The following is a 21,386-nucleotide window of genomic DNA, read 5'->3' as shown; positions in this document are numbered from 1 at the left end:
TTCAGCAGACACCCGCCCATCAGGGAACCTAGTCTCTCATCTAGCCGGACACGCCCACCCGGGGAAGCCAGTCTCTTATCTAGCCCAGTCCACGGCAGACACTCATCCCCGGGGTACATAGTCCCTCATCCAGATCAGCTCTAACACCAGTCACTCTGCTCCGTGTGAATATCCGGCTCCCCGTGTACCCAACCCAGATGTGCACCTAGACATGTCTTTGGAACCGCTGCAGCCTCTGCCTCACCCAGTTCGGGCCTTTGATGCCCACGTCCTCACCGCCACCCATGGGCACGGAAGCACCGTCAGCGTATTCACGCCTTGACTTTATTCTCCAGGCTTAGTTCCCAACCATCCCCCGCCCATGCCTTCACATCTATGCCGTTTACACCTGTGCTCTCCACACACCACACCGGTACCCTCACCCTAGTTTTCCTTATACCCTCTGATCCCTTTACCCCCACCCCTCACCCCCTCCAGATTTGCTTTCACTCACCCTCCCAAGTATTCCCACCCCCCCATGCCTTGTGGCCACGCCCCGCCCTCACCCACCTGCCACGCGCTTAGCTCCTTCTCCAGCTCCAGGGGTCGGTTCCTCCAGACCAGGTGATGCAGCGGGAACCTGCTGCTGTCCGGAGCCTGCCCGGAGCCCAGCATCATCCCTGGAACATGCTGGGCCCGCCTCCTCTGGCCCCGGAGACAATCATCCGGCTGACGGGGGGCGCTGCGGGGAGGAGGGGACTGGAGGCCGGCGACGGAGACTGCAGGGGACGGGAGGGGAGACAGAAGGCAGAGAGAGAGAGGGCGGAGAGCTGGGAGCGAGTGAAGAGCTGCAGGTTGGACAGCAATGGGTAGATCTGAGAGAGACTGCTGGGGACGGGAGGGTAGAGGGAGGAGGGAGACTGGATGGAGGCGCGCTGGGAGTGAGAGTGCAGGGAGGTTACAGGGCAGAGGAGCGCGCAGGACGTGAAGTGCCGAGAGGGAGCCTGCCGGAGCAGGGAGCTACGGACTGGGAGGACGGGTGAGAGCGAAAGGGAGTAGGGAGGTGGGAGTCTGCAGGGGCTGAGAGGGAGGCTGCAAGGTGACTGAAGAGGCGACCTCACAGGGGACGGGTTGATGCAGGATAGACGGCGGGAACGAGAAAAGCGAGAGCAGGCGACCTACCTCATCTTTAACGAACAGCAAAATGGCGGCCACAAGCTTCCGACCATTTTCGGATTCGGGGGCGTGTTTTGCTGTTTTGAGTGACGGACAACGTCACTGTCTAAAGAACAGCAAAACTTACGCCCCCAAATCCAAAAAAGACGGAGCTTCTTTGGAGGGATGGCTCTCTCCTCCAATGGCTGGCCTCCGTTTAGCTTCCACACTTCTCACTCTGCGCCCCGCTTCTCATATGGACTAGTTCTACAGCAGACCCTCCCCCCCGCCAACGTGAACCCAGTCTCTCATCAAGCCAGAGCTACAGCAGACACCCGACCGTGAACCTAGTCTTTCATCTAGCCAGACCTACAGAAGACGTCCCCTCAACCTAGTCTTTCATTTAGGCACATCTACAACAGACACACAGCTACCAGGGAATCTTGTCTCTCATCTGGCCAGATCTCCAGCAGACACACACGCACCAATTACCTTAGTCTCTCATCTAGCCAGATAAACAGCAGACACACATGCACCCATGTACCTAGTCTCTCATCTGGCCAGATCTTCAGCAGACACCCGCCCATCAGGGAACCCAGTCTCTCATCTAGCCGGACACGCCCACCCGGGGAAGCCAGTCTCTCATCTAGCCCGGTCCACGGCAGACACTCATCCCCAGGGTACATAGTCCCTCATCCAGATCAGCTCTAACACCAGTCACTCTGCTCCGTGTGACTATCCAGCTCCCCGTGTACCCAGCCCAGATGTGCACCTAGACATGTCTTTGGAACCGCTGCAGCCTCTGCCTCACCCAGTTCGGGCCTTTGATGCCCACGTCCTCACCGCCACCCATGGGCACGGAAGCACCGTCAGCGTATTCACCCCTTGACTTTATTCTCCAGGCTTAGTCCCCAACCACCCCCCGCCCATGCCTTCACATCTATGCCGTTTACACCTGTGCTCTCCACACACCACGCCGGTACCCTCACCTTAGTTTTCCTTATACGCTCTGATCCCTTTACCCCCACCCCTCACCCCCTCCAGATTTGCTTTCACTCACCCTCCCAAGTGTTCCCACCCCCCCATGCCTTGTGGCCACGCCCCGCCCTCACCCACCTGCCGCGCGCTGAGCTCCTTCTCCAGCTCCAGGGGTCGGTTCCTCCAGACCAGGTGATGCAGCGGGAACCTGCTGCTGTCCAGAGCCTGCCCGGAGCCCAGCATCATCCCTGGAACATGCCGGGCCCGCCTCCTCTGGCCCCGGAGACAATCATCCGGCTGACGGGGGGCGCTGCGGGGAGGAGGGGACTGGAGGCCGGCGACGGAGACTGCAGGGGACGGGAGGAGAGACGGAAGGCAGAGAGAGAGAGGGCGGAGAGCTGGGAGCGAGTGGAGAGCTGCAGGTTGGACAGCAATGGGTAGATCTGAGAGAGACTGCTGGGGACGGGAGGGTAAAGGGAGGAGGGAGACTGGATGGAGGCGAGCTGGGAGTGAGAGTGCAGGGAGGTTGCAGGGCAGAGGAGCGCGCAGGACGAGAAGCGCCGAGAGGGAGCCTGCTGGAGCAGGGAGCTACGGACTGTGAGGACGGGTGAGAGCGAAAGGGAGTAGGGAGGTGGGAGTCTGCAGGGGCTGAGAGGGAGGCTGCAAGGTGACTGAAGAGGCGACCTCACAGGGGACGTGTTGGTGCAGTATAGACGGCGGGAACGAGGAAAGCGAGAGCAGGTGACCTACCTCATCATTAACGAACAGCAAAATGGTGGCCACAAGCTTCCGACCATTTTCGGATTCGGGGGCGTGTTTTGCTGTTTTGAGTGACAGACAACGTCACTGTCTAAAGAACAGCAAAACTTACGCCCCCAAATCCGAAAAAGACGGAGCTTCTTTGGAGGGACGGCTCTCTCCTCCAATGGCTGGCCTCCGTTTAGGAAGCCAGCCAATGGAGGAGAGACGAGGACAGAGGCGGGTTTAAGCTGCCACACTAAACAACAATAATTCTCCGGACTTCCGGTCCCTCGACCTAAAAATGACTAAAATGTTTGCAACTAGTAGGGTAGTTAAGGAGGAAGAGCCTTTCGATTATGCTACACACGGGCCCAGTGGGTCTCCTGGGACAAAGCGAGAAAAGAGGGCAAGGCATGTGAGGGCAATGGCCATCACGGCTAAATTCCATGCACCTTTTAAAACACCGGTCAAACAATGCTGTTGCTACAGCACCTTTGTGCGCCTGAATGCGGTGGAGACGAGGTTGCTTGCCACGATGGGGTACATGTGCTCTGCTGAAGGACCCCTCTAAGCCATCAAGTAGGATACCTGAAGATGTAGCTATCCCACCGCTTGGAAATGTCCCCGCTGATCGCACGGAAAGGAAGGCTGAGTATGAGATGACTGGACAGAAACACACACCTGCCACTCGGTGACCCACAAGGGCGGTCCCCAAACATGACCAAGCCTAGAGAGACACTGTGTGGGAAGCTGGCTCTGTATAACCACTAGATGATTATACAATGCACAGAGTCCAGGGATTCCCCCAGAAGTGTGCAGGGCTCGATGCAAATCCAAAGAGCTCTATTTGTGACAGTGCGGGCGAGCAGCCTTAGTTCTAACACAGAGGAGTGTAAGACATTTGTTGCATATACAATTACCAATAAATATCTCAAACAGGAGATCCACACCAATTTTATAAAAATAAGCTTTGCTCAAGATCTATTTTAAGACCAAGATCTATGCAAAAAGATAAGCATGTTTTTAAATAGGAATTCCTTTTAATTCCAAAAGTGGACACAGTGCAATTTTCAGTCTTTGCAATGTTAACCTATGGAGGAAAACAACTATACGATTTTGTAGTTGAGTAAACTACTTACAAATTGAGTCATCGGATTACAGGGTCAGCAGAGTGCAAGGTTTAGGTCAGCACAAACACTGCACCACCAAGGTGCAGAGGTCAAAGTTAAAGTTCAGGCCCAATGTTACCCAATGGAGACTGGGAGTGCTTGAAAACACACTTCTTGCAGGTAAGTGAAGCGGCTTCAGGGCTCAAGCTTTAGTGATTTAGGCATGCACAGGAGCCAAAATGCAGCACCAAACATACACCAGCAGAAGCAAAGGGACGGTCGGGTGCAGGGTACAAACATATTGTTAGGCACTAAATGCAAGTAAATGGAGAATCTTAGTTTTGAAAGCAGGCTGCCGGTGTTGAACTGGAGGCTTCACGAAGAACATCAGCAACAGCAGAGGTAAGTTGGAATGCTGTAGGTAGCAGGGACACCATCAGTCTAGCTCCTCAAGGCCCAAGGGCTTCGGGTCAGGGGTGTCAGTTGACATTGGGTTTCTCTTACCGGAGCTTGTTGTGGTCGCTTTGGATTCACACTGCAGGCATCATTGTGGAGTCCAGGAGAGATCAGCCAATGCTGGATTTTGAAGATTCCCTCCCAAGCACTGTGACCAACCTGGAGTAGGAGGAGTGACACCTCTGCCCAAGAAGTCCTTTCTTTCTGGTCCCAGAGAGCAGGGGCTCTTAACCCAGGGGTCCAGAAACATCCCTGGTGGTGGTAGGCTTCACACCAGGGTTGGTAGGTTTTCAGGAGGCAACTCTGAGGTGCCCTCTGAGTACATGATTCAATAAATCCCACACTGTTATCAATGTTGGTTTATTGAGAGGTGTAGTTTGGCACCAAATACTCCTGGGGCCAGAGAAGCCATAATGGTGACGGGGAACTTGAGTTGTCGAGTTTCCAGCCCATGTACTTTCTATCCTTTCCCTGGCACTTACAATATCTAAGAATAGACTTAAATATTGTAGGGGCATATCTTCTCATGCAGATGCACCCACTCCTGTGATATAGTGCACCCTGACTTAGGGGCTGTAAGGCCTGATAAAGGGGTGACTTACCTATACCTTAGGCAGTGTACCATATTGATTTTGTCATTTTGTCTGCACCTGGCCATGCATGCTGCAGTGGCAGTCTGCATGGCTTAGGTGAGGGGACCCTCTTCACTCTCAATGCCCTACCTACCCAGAAACCATTTACTAGGGACTTACAGGGGACCTGAAGAGCCAATTGTGGAATAGTTCTTGGGAAGAAGCACTGGGACAGGGGACCTGGTTGGCAGGGACCCTGCGCACTCAACTGAAACCACATCAATTTTCAGGAAAAAAGTGGGGGGGTAGGTGGCTAACCATGTCAAAGGAAGCACTCTCTCACATATTGCTAAATTAGTCCAACTAAAAATTAAAAAGACCGCCTTTGAGGGGGCAGCTTTGGCCGCGAACGTGCAAATGGCACCATTGTTCAAGGGGGGCTGCACTGCGAAACGCCAGAGGGTTTCAACCTAGCTATAGCAGCAGAGGTCAGGGAGGTTGACAGCAACCAGACCTTGGGGAATGTTACTATTGCCATGGAACAGGCCACCTGGCAGAATGGGGCATACCATGAACAGAGGTCTAAAGGTCAGGGCCAGCTACCACAAAATTCTAATCTAGAAAATCAAACCCATGTAAATCCGAATTCCGCTTACATTCAGCCGCAGGGAGGCCAGTCAGCCGCTGCACCCCCACTTCAGGGATGGACAAACATGCAGTCTGACGAGGGGTCGGACTGGCTCCCAGACCAAGTACTTAAAAAGCAGGCCCCCAGGTCCTCGCATCCATAGTCAACTGGGATGGTTTCCAATAACCAGGTAAAAAATTCTCCATTCTCGTGCATTCGGCCCAGGACCCTTGTTTCCTGTATGACGTGTATTTCCAACAGCATCCCCAAAAAGAAGAAGCCTCCAGCCAGATGGAGGCCCCTTTTCAGTTTCAAAAAGAAGCTGTCCTAAAGTGGCGGGATCAAAGATTTCTGTGCTCCTGGGATGGTGAATGTACCACAACCTCCACAGCACACGCACGAGGCACCAGCATAGCGCTGATTCAGTTGAAAGGTTCGTCAGGTTAGCCAGACATCCCAGAGTTGTGAGACAGGCCTGGTCCAGTTATCACCCCTAGGGAAAGTTTGGTGAGGGTTCCTGGCCTTGGCCACGGGCTTCCTACATTCTTACGATCTCTGCGATGTTTTCTGCTCTTTTCTTCAGGTTTTGTGAATATCTGAGGTCTGGTCACCATGCCATACCCCACCAAAATATGCAACAGAAGCACACATGCTAGTTTGAAGTCCATAGCCACAAACCAGGAACCGCAGATCCAAACACATCTGAGGAGATGTGGTCCGAGGGAGAGAGGGGTGCCTGGGGGAGGTGGGGCAGCAAAGTCCATCACAGCTCCAGGCAAGAGTAGAACGCAGAATGTGCTCACCCCTGTGTTAGGCCTAGCAACTGACCAACACACCAGACGTCACATACACCATCCAGAGATGCAGTAAGCCCTGACCTCGGAGACCACGAGACAGCGCTCAGGGATGCATGGGAACCACATAATGACTTCCGATCCCCTCCACCTCATGATAAGTGAAGATTGCACAAGATCTAGGGATGCGCCCAAAACCCAACAAAAGTAGAGCAAAGTTAGCCCAAAAAAGAGAAGCCTCTAGAGAAAGGGTGGAACCGAAAGATCTCGCGTCACATGGGAGTGGCAGGTTACATACCACATGCAGACACACGTGATCTTGGGTAACGGTGCTACAACCAACAACACTTAACACGCCCCTCCTCGTACAGTCCAGTGCACACGTAGGTTGAAAGTTACCTGCACCAATGGCACTCTAGTCACACAAAAGGAGAGACTGGGTCTCAGGAAACTGGCGATGCCCATATAACCCTAGATAAAAACTGACAGATCCTTCCCTATAATCACAAGAATACTCCCTAAAACACTAATTCAAACAGCCAGTTAATTACAATGACTCATAAAATAGTTGATTCCGCCTGATTACCCATAAGCCACCTTTTAGCTTTTTTCCAGCCTTATGGGGCTCCACAAAAAAAATGGGGTGTGGGGATCACACCCCTGTGGGAAATACATGAAACCCCGAAGAAACGATCATTAATAACGGTGCAGGTGCAATGATTTTCCTGATTTAACAAATTAACCAAGGTCTTATCCAACAGGTCTGCAATCGAACCACCAAGTCCACCACCTTTCAGCTACCACATCATCATCCCAACGTAGATCTAAAGTGTGTGAATCAAACTTGTGAGATGCCTGTGAACCTTATGATTGAACTGTTGAACGGAAACACCCTATAACCAGAGCATCACACACATCTCCCCTGGATCCACTTTAGAGACCAGCAATGTTCAACCACAAGTTGTATTTTTGCACTTCTATTTACCCTCTGTCTAGTTTAGGTTCTGCAGCACCTATCCGCTGCCAAACAGCCACCTGGCCAAATGGAGTTTGTTCAGAAACTATTACAGTACTTGGGGAGGGATCGCTCCCATGTCACTTATAATTACACCAACCCATACACTAGCTTTCCACATGCGCTATACAGGGCTCTTTTACACAACACATGGTATCAGCATATGACCGCAGTGGGATTTAAGACATCAGCCAGGTTGTGTTACGTCTGTTCACTGATAACGCATGCAGTAGGCACAGACAGACTTTACTTGTCCCAAGAGGTAGCCCCCGAAAAAGCGAAATGCCTTCTCCAATTATACCTATGCAGAATCAGGACCAAAATCTAGCCCAACAAGGTAGAACCCCATAGAGTACGAACGAATTTGACCCGATTCGAGACCAACCCAATGGCTCTATACCTTTTCACCTAGCCTAGCGATATTCAAACTGAGTTAGACAGGGTGCACAGGAAGGGCACAATAGGGGAGGATACTGTTTGGCCCAGAGAATTCCCAGAGAAGAGATTCCTGGAGGTAGGAAACCCCCCGACTCAATGAACACCACTGATCTCTGCCTTAATTCGATCAAGGAAGAACTGAGAGCAAGTCGCCTTATGGTGATGCAGCATCGGTATGTGTTACACTTAATGGCCACGATGGGGGCAGAGGGGCGTGCCAAGATTGGTGCATCCTGCTGCAAGTTTATCCCAGGGAATGACCTGAATAATGGGACATTGATTCTTGCCATCCAAGCAGTGCACTGTTTAGAAAGAAACATGCATGAGGAGGGAGGTGCCCCTGAGCAGGAGTGGTTCTCGAATTGGTTCTCCTTGTTCCCACTGTGGCTTTCCGGATTGTGCACATTATTGTGACCTGTTTTGATTGTGTTCTTGTTTGTGGGTGGCTCTGTGCAATTGGGGATTTCTTGCTGTAAAAACGCAGTCCGCAAACTGGGAAGAATACAAGTAACTGGGAAAGTAATAATTGTCAAAACCAAAGAACAACAGTCCCCCAATAAAATACCTGTCATGAAGTATGGATTAGATAGTGTAGTTGAAAATTCAACTAGTGGGGAGAATGTTAATATTGAAAAAGTTGATGTCAATATGAATAATGATACATTCATACATCAAAACAAAATTGCATCTTTATTGATGTATTTCCCTTTGTGAACTCCATGGCAACGCAGTCACAGTAATCTATAGATAGGCAGGCCCTGAGGCCCAGGCCTGAGGTCCCTTATTGACAGAACACAGGTGGAGTGGCACCTAGCCAGCAGACAAACACACAAACAGGAAATCTCAGATCAATCCCACAGATAGGCACATCGAAACCACAATGGTCCAGGGAGATTGGCTCCAATAAAGCACACGTGGCCGGAGGCGTGGGCACGTTGCCAAAACACATAAAGTTAGATGGCACATGAAGTTAGGAGCACTTAGTCAATCAAGACACAGCACACACAGTACATGCAGTGATCATGTGCTCCCCATGCCGGACATCTGGACTTGTTACCATCTTGCCGCATTGTGTCCATGCAAGGTCGAAGCCCACCTGGATTCCTCGTCCAATACCTCAATTTATGACTCCAAAGACAGTGGTACACACTCCTTACCAAAAAAGGATAGTCGGTCACATTTTATTATGAACAACAAACTGTATAAAAGTCTAGAGTGATTGTAAATTGAGACAGTCCTCAGACCCTATGCCTGTAATTGTGCTCCTATGCCTGAGAGTGTGCTCAGGCCGCATTGTTTAATTAAACGAACCGTTCCTGTCTTGCAAAACACCTATTGTCTCTTGTTTTTTCAAGGTATTTCATGTTCAAACAACAATTGCTATAAAATAACTCGTCAGTCTGAAAAATGTATACTGTGCTTTGGCCAAAAGTCAACTACATATCCTAAATACCCTAAATACAAATCTCCCACTTATTTGCCAGAAGATATCCAGATAAGTAATATCACAGTCACACAAAATTCAACTGTTTAAGTTTTGTCTACAACTCTACATGAATTACTGTCTTGTAGCAGTGCAATCTCCCTTACAACGCCCTTAAAAACAAATCTCATTCTTACACTTTGCAAGAATCTGGTTACGGACATAAAACAACCACTGTGTTTCCCTATGCACTTGGAGAAGGAATACAAAACGTCTTTTACTTGCCAACATTGAATGGTTGTTGCACTGTCTGATATCTGTGCTTGATCAGAGTGATCTCAGTTTCACATGTCACCTAATGCAAATAATTCATTGATGGACAACCAGATCTCAAATCTTTGAAGAGCTTAAACCAACTAAGCAATGATTTTATCAGTGCTCCATAGTACGGGAAACTTGGAGGGCATCTAGTCACTAAAGTAACTTTTATGGCACATAAGGGGGCACAATATAAGAAGATGGCCTTACCTGAGCGAGCATTTATTTATTATTTAGAATGTTTCTATAGTGTTGCTTCACTTGTAGGAAGTGGAGAGCTAAACAACAAAATAAGAAAACATTTCGAAAATAGAAACAACAATAATGGATAAGAATTAATGAAGGCAGATGGAGAAGCCAGTGTAGATTACTGCTTTTGTTTCAGTGATTAGATATATTGACGAATTGTGTATATTGGGGGGAAAGAGTTAGTAGACTGGACAAGCAGGTGGGTTTAGAGACGATATTTGATAGAGGAGATATCTGGCAAGAAGCAAATGAAAATACAGAGAAACATCTCTTCTTCAAACCGCAGCAGAAACTGCTTTTAAGGAGAGTTTGTCTTTTTTTAACACCAAATCATCAATTGAACAGAGTTTTTGCTTCGATGAGAGTTGGTGAGATTTTACTTGGGGGTCAGATAAGATGTTTCTTTGAGCATGAGAAACAATTTTATTTCTCAAGACCAGACATGAGTGGGCCGTGCCCTGATGATGATTCACCAGGGCATGCAGTGGGAATGCAATCAAGAAGAGAGCTATATAATCAACTCTGGAGCCAATGGAGGCTTTGTTTACAGAACTGAAATTATGAGAGGGGTGAAAATGACAATCACTTATAGAGCCTTACATCACTCTGGCCCTCCTCACTTACAAAAGAGATTTAAAAAGTATGACCCTAGTAGGGCTTTACGTTTCTCCAACCAGGGTGTTTGGTGTGTATTCCTATGATACATAAGGATGGGTTGGGAGGACGTTCCTTCGCCTAGCTGACAGCAAAAAGCTGGAACATGCTTCCTAAAGCGCTTAGAGATTTAGATACATAAAGGGCTTTCAAGGCATCATTGAAAACTCACCTTTTCAGGGAGCTTAAAGTTACAATCCCTTTCTATAGGCTTTTAGTGCAGGGAGGCTTCTTGGAAATCCACTGTGCAGTTTAAATTACAATTATTCATTCATTAAAGGGATTTGCCTCGTAATTTGAGAGATGATGAGAGAAGTGGAGTAGCGTCAGGGAAGGAAAATAAAGGGAGCCAAACAGAAATAAGCCTGTGTTAAATATATTTTTTAAAGAAACAGTGATCATTGTATCCATATTTCTGACCTGTGCCCTCAACTAGAAATATACATCCTGGTTGGAAATGCAGCTTTAGGCTTTCCTGCTGCAACATTCTCCATCCTCTTCCACTTTTGGGGTCAATGAATGAATGGGTTTCTACTAACCTTTCACCTCCATGAAATATTTGCAGTGGTTGGGACTGCCTGCGTAGTTTAAATGTCTATATTGGAAACTGAAAGCTAATGGTTCGCCAAACCTACTTTTTAATCTGCTGAGAAACTCCCAGTGCCAGTATCGACATGTTCCATTTGCACCTTTAGCAAAGATAAGTGATGGTCTACTTTTTGCTCATAACAAGAGTAAAGGGCTCAAATAGTTTCATTGGCGAATAGGGCATGCCACGCAGTTTCCAACTGGGAAGTGTATCTTTGCTTGTAAACACCTCTAGAAAATGCAGTTTGGGTGCTTCTTTAAATAAAAAAAAATAACGTGGTGAGGATACACTTCTCCAAGGCATCTCCTGCGTAAGTGGTTAACGAAATGACTGCCTTTTTAAAATAAAAGCTTACCTTGTTGGATGGTCGTTTTAGCAGTTTGAAGCACCCTTGTTGCATCCTTTGCATGAACAGTGATATGTTTGACAACAGGAAACATGTTAAGTATGTCTTCCTCAGTGACTGCAGGCTTATGACGGCTGTCAAAGTTGTATTCTCGTAGTGAGATCTAATGAAACAAAAGGTCAGGACAAGTGAGTGTTGTATAATATCGACAGTGGGAGGGAGACAAACGAAAAGCACTCGGCATGCAACATAATATTGATGGTGAGGATAGTGTAGGGGAGCTGGGGGACACACTGGGGGCCACAGGTACAGGATATTGGATGGGTCGGTTGGCAATAACAGACACATACACTATTGGAAGGATAGTTGGACAGGAAGCCACGAGCGGCGACCGTCCGTTTATTTATAGCCTTCTGGCCACGCCTGGCCAGAAGGTGATACAAAGTGTGGTGGTGTTTCCGGGTCTCAGCCGAGACCCGTGAAACACTGGAACGCTACATCCCTTCCCAAGTTAGTGTTCAACTTTCTTTTCTTTCTCACCACATTGCAAAGTCAACACGCAAAATCTGCCAGCATACGATTGGGTCTGGGATTCGGTCGCAAGTTGTGATAGCTCCGCCCTCGGGTGATCATTGGTTCGTGTTCTCTTCTCCGGAGAGGTGATGGATTGTTGGTATTCTCCTCGCTCTCATGGGACACCGGCCCCTCGTCGGAATGGCTAGCTACTTCAGCGGCAGGTCCTTCACCTTCCTCATGATTTTCCTCTTTTGATGGAATCCGTTTAAACCATGATACATTCCTGGTAATCTCTTCTCCATTCTTCTGTGCAGTCACAGCGGTACCTTTGGTTGCCATGACCGTCCATGGTTCCACTTCATACGGGGTCTTGAATTTTCCTCCTGGGCGACGCGTCCTCACCAGCACCGCATCACCAGGAGCCAATATTCTGTCCTGCGCCCGCCTCTTGTAGCTTGCCTTCTCATTCGTTCTTCTCCTTCTCTCATGAGCCTTAGCTGGTGAGTATGGCTCCGGCGTCCAGTTCTCTGCTGTTGGCAGCAGATCACGCCTGGGTCCCGCAAACATCAACGACCACGGGGATCTCTGGGTGGTACCGTGCGGGGTGCTTCTGTACTCCCTCAGGAATAGCTGTAAGGCTGCTTCGGGATCTGCCCCCTCTACCAGTGCAATTCTCAGAGTCTTGTTCACAGTCCTCATAAACCTTTCTGCCTCCCCATTGGCTTGAGGCCATTGAGGTGTGATCCTTCGGTGTATTATTCCTAGTCCTTGAAGGAACTCTTTGAACTCATATCCTTGAAATGGGGGTCCATTGTCCGTTTTCAACACCTGCGGGATAACAAACATTGCAAATATTTTACTAAGTATTGGTTGGATGTTTGAGAAACTTGTGGATTGGGCAACCTCCACCACTGGGTATTTCGTGTAACTGTCGACTAGTACTACAGTCACTCTCCCGTCTGGGGAGCTCCCAAAGTCTAGACTGACCCATGTCCAGGGTGCTGGGGGTGGTTCTTCCGTTATGACGGATGCTGGCGCTTCCGGAAGACTGGTCAATTGGCAAGCTCGGCAGTTCTTTACTAGTTCATCCACTTTTTCGTCCATGTGAGGAAACCACACTTTTTCTCGCATTCGAGACTTCATCCGTTTTGTTCCTTGATGTCCTTCGTGAGCAAGTAGTGTCGCTCGGTCTTGCAGAGTGCGGGGAATCACTACTCTCATTCCTCTAAGAATCAGCCCATTGTTCGCTCTACTCAGTTCATTGTGTATTTTCCAGAACTGGGACAGCCTTATCCTATCTGCTTCATCCCAGTCACTCACATTCCGCAAAAAGTTCTCCCACGATCCGGTGTCTATGGCCATTTTGACTCTCATGATGACGGCATCTTCCCCATACTGAGCTACAATGTCTTCCAGTGCTAGGGCCTGAGGGCACGACAGTTGAGCCACCATGTCTACATAATCTTCGGTCTTCGTTTCCTGATCCAAAGTCTCTCCTACTTTTACCTGGGGGTGTCTTGACAGGAAATCCGCTGGGTTCTTGGCTCCTGGTCTGTAGACTAGATCCATTTGGTAGTGTTGAACTTGGATGGCCCATCTCTCGATCCTTGGCGGGGGATGTGGGGCCGTACCTTTGAACAAGGGCACTAGTGGCTGATGGTCCGTGACCATTCGGAAGGGTTGTCCCGTGATGTATAAATGGAAGTAATTACAAGCCCACTTCACAGCCAGCGCCTCTCTTTCAATTTGTGAGTATCTGGCTTCCGTAGCTGTTAGCGCTTTGCTTGCAAACGCCAGTGGCACCCATGTTCCAGGTTCTGCTTCTTGTGTCAATAACGCCCCTAGTCCAACTGGACTTGCGTCTACAAGTATTTCCGTTTGACGAGCCGTGTCAAAGTAAGCCATCGTCGTGCTGTCCAGCAGCGCTGCTTTTATCTTGTTGAAAGCTTCTTCTTCCATCCGTGACCACCTCCATGGGTTCTCCTTTTTAGTTAAGTTCCTCAGCGGTTCAGCAATGGTGGCAAGCTGTGGGATGAACCGGGCACAGTATTGTGCCATCCCCATGAAGCTTCTCACTTCCGACGCCGTGGTTGGGGCTGGGGCATTCTTGATTGCATTTGATTTCCGTGGATCTACTTTAACTCCTTCCGCTCCGAACACGTACCCAAAGAATTCTATGGACTGCTTGAAAAACTGAAATTTTTCTTTGTGTAGCGTGACCCCAAACTCTGCCAACCTCTTCAGTGTGGCCTTCAGCCTTCTGTGATGTTCCTCGCTGGTCTTGGCATGGATGAGTATGTCATCACTGACGTTTAACACACCATTAAGTCCCGATAGAATTTCTCTGATAGTGTTCTGAAAGATTTCAGCTGCCGATGTTATTCCAAAATTGAGCCTCTTGTACCTCCTTAGGCCTAGATGCGTAGAAAATGTCGTGATGTACCGGCTTTCTTCCGCCAGTTTCAGTTGATGGTACCCCGCATTAAGATCCAACTTGGAGAACCATTGCGCCCCATTTAAGTCCGTTAATATGTCATCCACTGTGGGAGTGAGATGTCTCTCTCTTTTGATTGCCTTGTTTGGCATCCTAATGTCGATGCATATTTGGATTTTTCCCGGTTGTCTAGGCTTCTCGGCAATCACCATGGGCGACACCCATGGTGTCGGTCCCGTCACTTTTTCAATTACCCCTTGTTCTTCTAGTGTGATCAGTTCCTGCTCTACTGCCGTCCGAAGATTAAATGGTATCCTCCTATGCCTTAAAGCGACTGGTTGTATGGCCTTGTCGATATGTAGCTTGACTGGTGGCCTCTTTATGGTGCCCAGACCTTGGAACAGTGATGGGAATAATTGGAGGATCTCCTCGGTGTGTAGCGCCTTGACCGCATTCGCAAAGGCAATTAAGTGGAGGTCTTCTGCCGTGTGACTGCCAACTAGCAGGTCTGCCTCTCTATCAATTACATGAAAGGTCGTCATCAGTTCCTGATCCTCGGCCTTCACCTGTACTGTCATCTTCCCTTTTAACGGTAACGGCGTCTTGCTTCCATAGGTGAGGATGCGTGCTCTTGACGGTACTAGTTGAGGTTTTGGTCTTAGCGCGTTGTAATGCTGGATACCCATGACATTGATCGTGGCGCCGGTGTCTATGACTCCTGTCACCGTCGACCCATCGATCTGGATCTGACACTTGGGTTGTGGCCGACGCCGCCTTTTGAGCTCACTTACAAAGGAGACATAGTAGCATTCATCCTCATCTTCTGTTGATGAGTCATCCAGCCGATTCGGGTGACGGGATGGTGTCCTGTTCCCCCTCATCGGGTAACTATCTCGTGTGTCCTCTAGCGCTAGCTGCCGAACTGCTTTGGTTGGTGGTCTCCTCCCTTCTGCTCTTTGTCCTCGAGATGTCCCTCTCGCCCCACCTCTGCATACGCTGGCAAAGTGGTTACTTCCTTCACACTTGTCACATGTTTTGCCACATGCCGGGCAGCTGTCTCGGTTGTGCTTTTCATATCCACAGGAACCACACTGTGATCGTCTCTGTGTCCTGGTTGGCCATCTTCCTCTGCCCCCCTGGTTAGAGCTCCGTACCGCATCGACTCTCTCCGTTTTGACTGTCGCTTCGGAGCTTGCTGACGGATTGATGGCTGATTCCATCGCTGCGGCTCGTGCATCAGATAATTCATGAGACCGGGCCAGCATTAATATTTCATCCAGCGTTATGCGGGGTTGCCTCAAAATCAGTGTCCTTAGGTGTTTGTTTTTGCATCCCTGTATTAATTGCGCCGTTACTTCTTTTTCTTGATCATCATCCGGGCATGTACTTACTAGCTCTCTCAGTCGGGCATGAAATGCATCCATCGTCTCCCCTTCTCTTTGCCGGGACTGTCTGAACTTGAACCTTTCGTAATGGGGATTCAACTGTGGATCGAAATGCGCATTCAGTGCTTGGACTGCTCCATCGTAGTCTGTTGCCGCTCCCGTGTTAGGCAGATGTAAGAATAGCTTGTAGAGCTCATCGTCACCAAAATGCAGTAGCAGGGACCTTTTGACCTCATTGTCTTTTTCCCTCGTTGCTGTGAAGTAGTTGTTCAGGCGACTTAGCCACACTCCCCAGCGTGGCGCTGCTGTGCCTGGGTCTGCCAACGCACTAAATGGAGGAATGGGGTTGATTTGGGCGTGTGGCGACTGTTGGATTACTGCTCCTACTGCCTGTTGCCCTGCTGGTCCCACTCTCTGTGCCGGGGCCACCACTTGTTGTGGCCCGCCTGCATTTGCTGCGTCCTGCTGCACCGACATGCTTGCAGAATCTTAAGCCAGTGCCTTTATTCTCTGCCTCGTGTTTGGACAGCACGTGGTGCTTGATGTAGATAATGGCGCCCTGCTGCTTTCTCTCTCTTTGGCTTCGTTTTGTGCTGTTGCGCCACCTTACAGTATTTCACCACATTTATCTGTGCCCCACTTTAATTGGTGTCCACTTGAGCCCAAGGTCTTCCACTACTCAAAAAAGTTCTTAATTTTTTTTCTGTGTCCGCTACCAATGCTTGTTGGCAGTCTTTTTCCTGGGGGCTGACAGGCACGGCACACTCTGCTGTCCACAATGGATGCTCTCCCACTTGTTGGGCTCTATGTCTGTTACTCGGCGACTGCACCGCCGTCTCCCGCCAAAGCCAGGGCCTCCTCGCGTACCTCCGCCTCAGGGTAGGCCTCAGGAGCACTGCGCATGCGCGCACCACCAATCGCTGCAGCCGGGCTCTCACCACACGTCCACGCCGCTTCAATGTACTCCCGCCGTCTTCCTCGCGCTCCGGTCCTCACGCAGCCTTGCACACGCTGCTTACCGGAGCACCGATGACCGCCACCACTATCCCGATGTCATCACAGCGGACAACACACGGCACCAGAGCTACGCCGAAGCAATCAGGATCTCCCCGCTCCGCAGCCAGGGTTCAAACACCACCGCTCCGCCCTCGTCACCAGTGTGGGGGAGCTGGGGGACACACTGGGGGCCACAGGTACAGGATATTGGAGGGGTCGGTTGGCAATAACAGACACATACAATATTGGAAGGATAGTTGGACAGGAAGCCACGAGCGGCGACCGTCCGTTTATTTATAGCCTTCTGGCCACGCCTGGCCAGAAGGTGATACAAAGTGTGGTGGTGTTTCCGGGTCTCAGCCGAGACCCGTGAAACACTAGAACGCTACAGATAGTAATCTGACATAATTTTAAATTATATTATAAATTATTGAACATGGACACAATGGAAGTGAGGCGACGTTATGAGATGTAATATCATGTTTGTAAACTTGCATAATTCAAAGTACCTGAATTCCAGCTTTCACGCAGAACGCTCGTAGTAGTGTCATTTTCTGGATGCTAAACTCCTTAACAAGCTGGTCCACTCCATCACTAAAAAAACATATCTGAACATTAACGGACAAAATAGCAAGCTGTTGTGGTATATGCTTTCGGCAAAAGGAGTCAACTTCTGAAGGAAGAAGCGTTGTAGATGATTACCTCGTCAATTTCAATGTAAAAAGATCAACATTTCAAAGCTGTCTTATCCATGAAATGTTTTTATAAAGTTGCATTGCAATGAAATGATATAAAGTGCTCTTGGAAATGTTCTATTTTATGATCTAAACTTACTAAATTAAATTCAATAATGCCAACATTGTCTTTCTACATCAGGGCCCGATTCACGAAGCTTTTCTGTCAATAGTTGCGTTATACTCTTAGATTAGATGTAACTCACTCCTGAATATACATTAGTGACAGACATTTACTCAAAGCAAAAAAGTTTGTGAATTGTGCACTTTCCCTAAAGAGGTAGACAGCTTTTCAAATAGCATAGCTGACAGCCTGCAGCTACTAAAATTGGGATAATGAATTCACCATGGTTTAAGGGACATATTTGAGAAGGTTAAACTCGGTTGACGGCTCTCTTGGGGAACCAAATCCCGGCTGCAGTCCAGTGTTTCCTAGTATGGGCAACAATGTGGGGGCAGAAGGGACAGCATGCTGCCATATAAGCATGCACTAGGAGATCTACCCTCAAACGCAACTGTTTACCTAACAAGTAAAGGAGGCCTCTCTGTAGAATAATTAAGTTTAAAAGCAATGCTAACTCCCTGTAAGGAACTCCACCTATACTCCTCGACGACTTGCTAATAGCGGAGCACCAATCTAATAGGTGCCGATTGGCTCAGGCTGATTAGGGGGGATGGGGAGCGAATAGCTCAGCATCTAAAAATTATTAAATTACAATAAATAATATGCTTTAAAAGACCAAACTAAATTTAAGATAGAAACATGACATCATTTTGATGCAATGTGATGACATGTGGATAGCACTAGGAAAAGGTGCCTCGAACCCAGACCCCTTAGATTGGCCCAAACGTCCTGAGGCTTTGGACAAATAATTCGGTTATTTGCAAATTATCTTATTGTTACTTCCAAAGAGGCATACATGTCAATTAACTTTAAATTACTTCATGCGAAAACCTGCTAAAATAGCTCTAATTAAAATACCCTGTATTGATCTTTCCAGAAAATAGTGTGAAAGCATGGTATTTGCAGGACAGGTGTTACAAGCATTTATTAATAGTTTATAGGATGGCATCAAACCATTTGTGATTAATGTTTTTGCAAATACTGCATTAAGAAAAAAAGCCATACTGATAGAAAAAGTATTTTTGTGAATACACCAGTTGGATTGCTAGTGACCGCAGTGTGGGACCAATAACTGTGAAATTTACATACCAAGGAAGCGTGAAATCGAAGCAGTCTCTGACTTCTTTCTGGATTTGCTTCCACAGCTCGGATGGAATCATATTAGTTAAGGCAGTATTGTCTCCATTTTCCTGATTGCGAACCTTTCGCTTTCCCTTTCGTCTGCGAGACTGAAGTTCATCTGCGGGCAAATGGGCCACAGGGTTTGTGTACGAGCTCAGGAAACAGTTCAGAAAATGGCTGACTGCAGCTGACAAGGAAGACATCTCACTTCCCTAAAAAAAACATCTTGGTATAAATTCTGTCACACAAATCTTGTACTATATGAGCAACAAGTGATGCAAGTGGAAACAATGGATATGGCTACCAAAAGCTTTTTATGTCTCTTAACATAGACACCATTTCTGATGCTTATAATGTACTTGAAAATGAATACACTGTGAATATATAAATGATGAGAAATGTCTTTGTGATCACTTGCCCAAGTATTCCTTTGAAATGGTAAACATGGCATAATAAAAATGGTTATATTGTGTGTTTACATCATTTTGTACCCCAGTCTCATAAAGGAATTCTCTGAACAGAAACACAACAAGTATTTAAAACAATTTACATTTCCAAGATATCCATAGGTAGCTATTAAAATGTTTTGTATAATGAGTATCAGTGCATATTTTTTCCACATGCGTTGTTTATTTAAAAATGTTAACTTATTTTAGGTGTTGATGGCATGGCTATAGTGGAAAAGGCCAGTCTGGGTAGAGGTTGCACTATTTTCTTCACTTTAGTATATATGTATGCCTCCATGAAGGGCACCACTGTTGGGTGTTTATATTGAGATGATATAAAGACTAATTTTATTGGCTAAAGTTTTTAGAGATTTTTCAGAGCAACCCAAGAAACCTGGTGCACCCCTTTTACAAAGTGTGAAAATAGCACAACACATACTGTTCTATTTCCCGGTACAATCTGATCTGGCCTTTGAATTCTAAAAGCAACACCTTTAAAGACTTTGGAACTCTTTCCTTTGGTGCACATGAAAATACACTCAATCCCCAGGTTGGTGGGAGGTGAAACCTTTGGCCAGATACTGAGGTAAGGCTGCTTGGATCTGAAAATAGAAACTGTTGCGAAAGTGTGCGAGCTTTATGCAATATTGTTGGACTGAATCATAATTTAAATGTAAATCTAACTTTGCAGCTGAGATGGGTGGGGTTGAAAGCAGCGCATGCGCCAGCCCATGGCTATTTCAGAGGGGCTTTACTCTGTTGTCTGAGAGGGAATCGCTGTGAGGGGCAATAGTTCTAATGGCAGGGCATCAGTCAATTTTATTGAGTTTCTGAGCATATCTTAGCTGTCTTATTTCTGAGGGTACCATTGTTCCTTTCTACCTTGCCTTCTGATTCTGGGTGATATGTAAGGTGTAAATGTTTATATATCCCTAAGGCTTTGAAGACTTTATGTACTACTGCTGAAATGAAGTGTAGGCCTTGGTCACTGACATTTCTACTCAATATTCAGAACTGAGGATGAAATCTCTGAGTTATCAATCAGCTACTGTAATGGCACCTAAATGGGAGCATGGTTTTCCTCCACCAACCCGAAACATGTACAGTAAGACACAGGAGCAAGCAGTACACCTTGGTATACATATATGTTTATCTAATAAATAACATAAATCCACCTCTCCCTTTCCCTCTACTCTCTGACTCACCCCAAACCTTTCTGTCTATTGTGGACTCTCAAACATGCTCTCCAACATCCCAATAACAGCCACACATGTCCACTGCTCCCAGTAACATCTCACTTATTTCCTTTATTAATCCACTTCAATGCATCCATCCCTATTCAAAACTCAAGAGTAAATGCAAGGGATGTCAGGAGCACATACTTAACACAACTAAACCTACTAGAATAACAAACTACTACCTATTTACAATTAACCTTGGGTTCCACGGTAGCATGCTACTCCCCACAAAGTGCTTCAATGCCTCATCAGGAGAAGTTAGTGCTTACTAACTACAATTTATAATTACAATTACAACAGTGAATCTTCTAAAATCGGAAGGTTGGGATATGTGCAATTTGGTTTTCCTGGCATTTTAACCACTCTCTCACTATTTTTATGAACACTATTATTTCTTTCTACATTGCCTATTCAAACAAGTTCATGTTGAAAGAAAATGCATTTCACTGCCTTACCTGGAGATACCTTCGGATGATATGCTTTGCTGAACGAGTCACTATTTCAACAATTACAATTCTCTGTGAAGTAAACACAAATCATTAGACTGTGTAGGCCATGAGTTCATATGCAGGACATTTCATATAACTTTTAAAAGGGTTTGATGAACTGGAGCACTGTGCTATGTTACACTTTTCAGCAACCTAACGTCTCCTTAAACACTGTGTATTTGCATGCATTTGTAGATCCATAACAAGTTGTTCTTTCCTGAACCCTAACACATTATATAAGACATAATATCATGAAATGTGGTTGTGGTAAGCTGTAGAGGTTAAAGGGTTCCAGTAAGCTTTTACTACCACAAACCACTATCACTTCATTTATAAAAAGTGGATCTAAGTAGTATTCTTTTCAGTTAAACAAAAAATTGTTTAGGTTGTTGATACTTCTGAAAGCCAACTGAAATTTCTTGCTTTTTGTATATTGTGCCTATTTTCCTCAAATTATAT

General features: G+C 47.3%; 1 protein-coding gene across 2 annotated transcripts in view; it reads right to left on the bottom strand.

Annotated features, from left to right (window-relative positions):
* LOC144792346 (clustered mitochondria protein homolog) overlaps window positions 1-21,386 on the bottom strand; it is a 487,620-nt gene that overhangs the window by 75,474 nt on the left and 390,760 nt on the right. For both annotated transcript variants that reach the window (XM_078667308.1, XM_078667307.1), the window contains exons 15-18: window positions 20,895-20,957; window positions 18,723-18,967; window positions 17,285-17,369; window positions 11,454-11,607 (exon numbers count right to left, since the gene is read on the bottom strand). In XM_078667308.1, coding sequence (XP_078523434.1) covers window positions 11,454-11,607; window positions 17,285-17,369; window positions 18,723-18,967; window positions 20,895-20,957 — 547 coding nt within the window. The remainder of the gene's footprint in view (window positions 1-11,453; window positions 11,608-17,284; window positions 17,370-18,722; window positions 18,968-20,894; window positions 20,958-21,386) is intronic.

The sequence above is a fragment of the Lissotriton helveticus genome, chromosome 11, assembly GCF_964261635.1.
Source record: "Lissotriton helveticus chromosome 11, aLisHel1.1, whole genome shotgun sequence".
In the NCBI taxonomy this organism is placed as follows: domain Eukaryota; kingdom Metazoa; phylum Chordata; class Amphibia; order Caudata; family Salamandridae; genus Lissotriton; species Lissotriton helveticus.
This window is presented reverse-complemented; position numbering and strand designations above follow the sequence as displayed.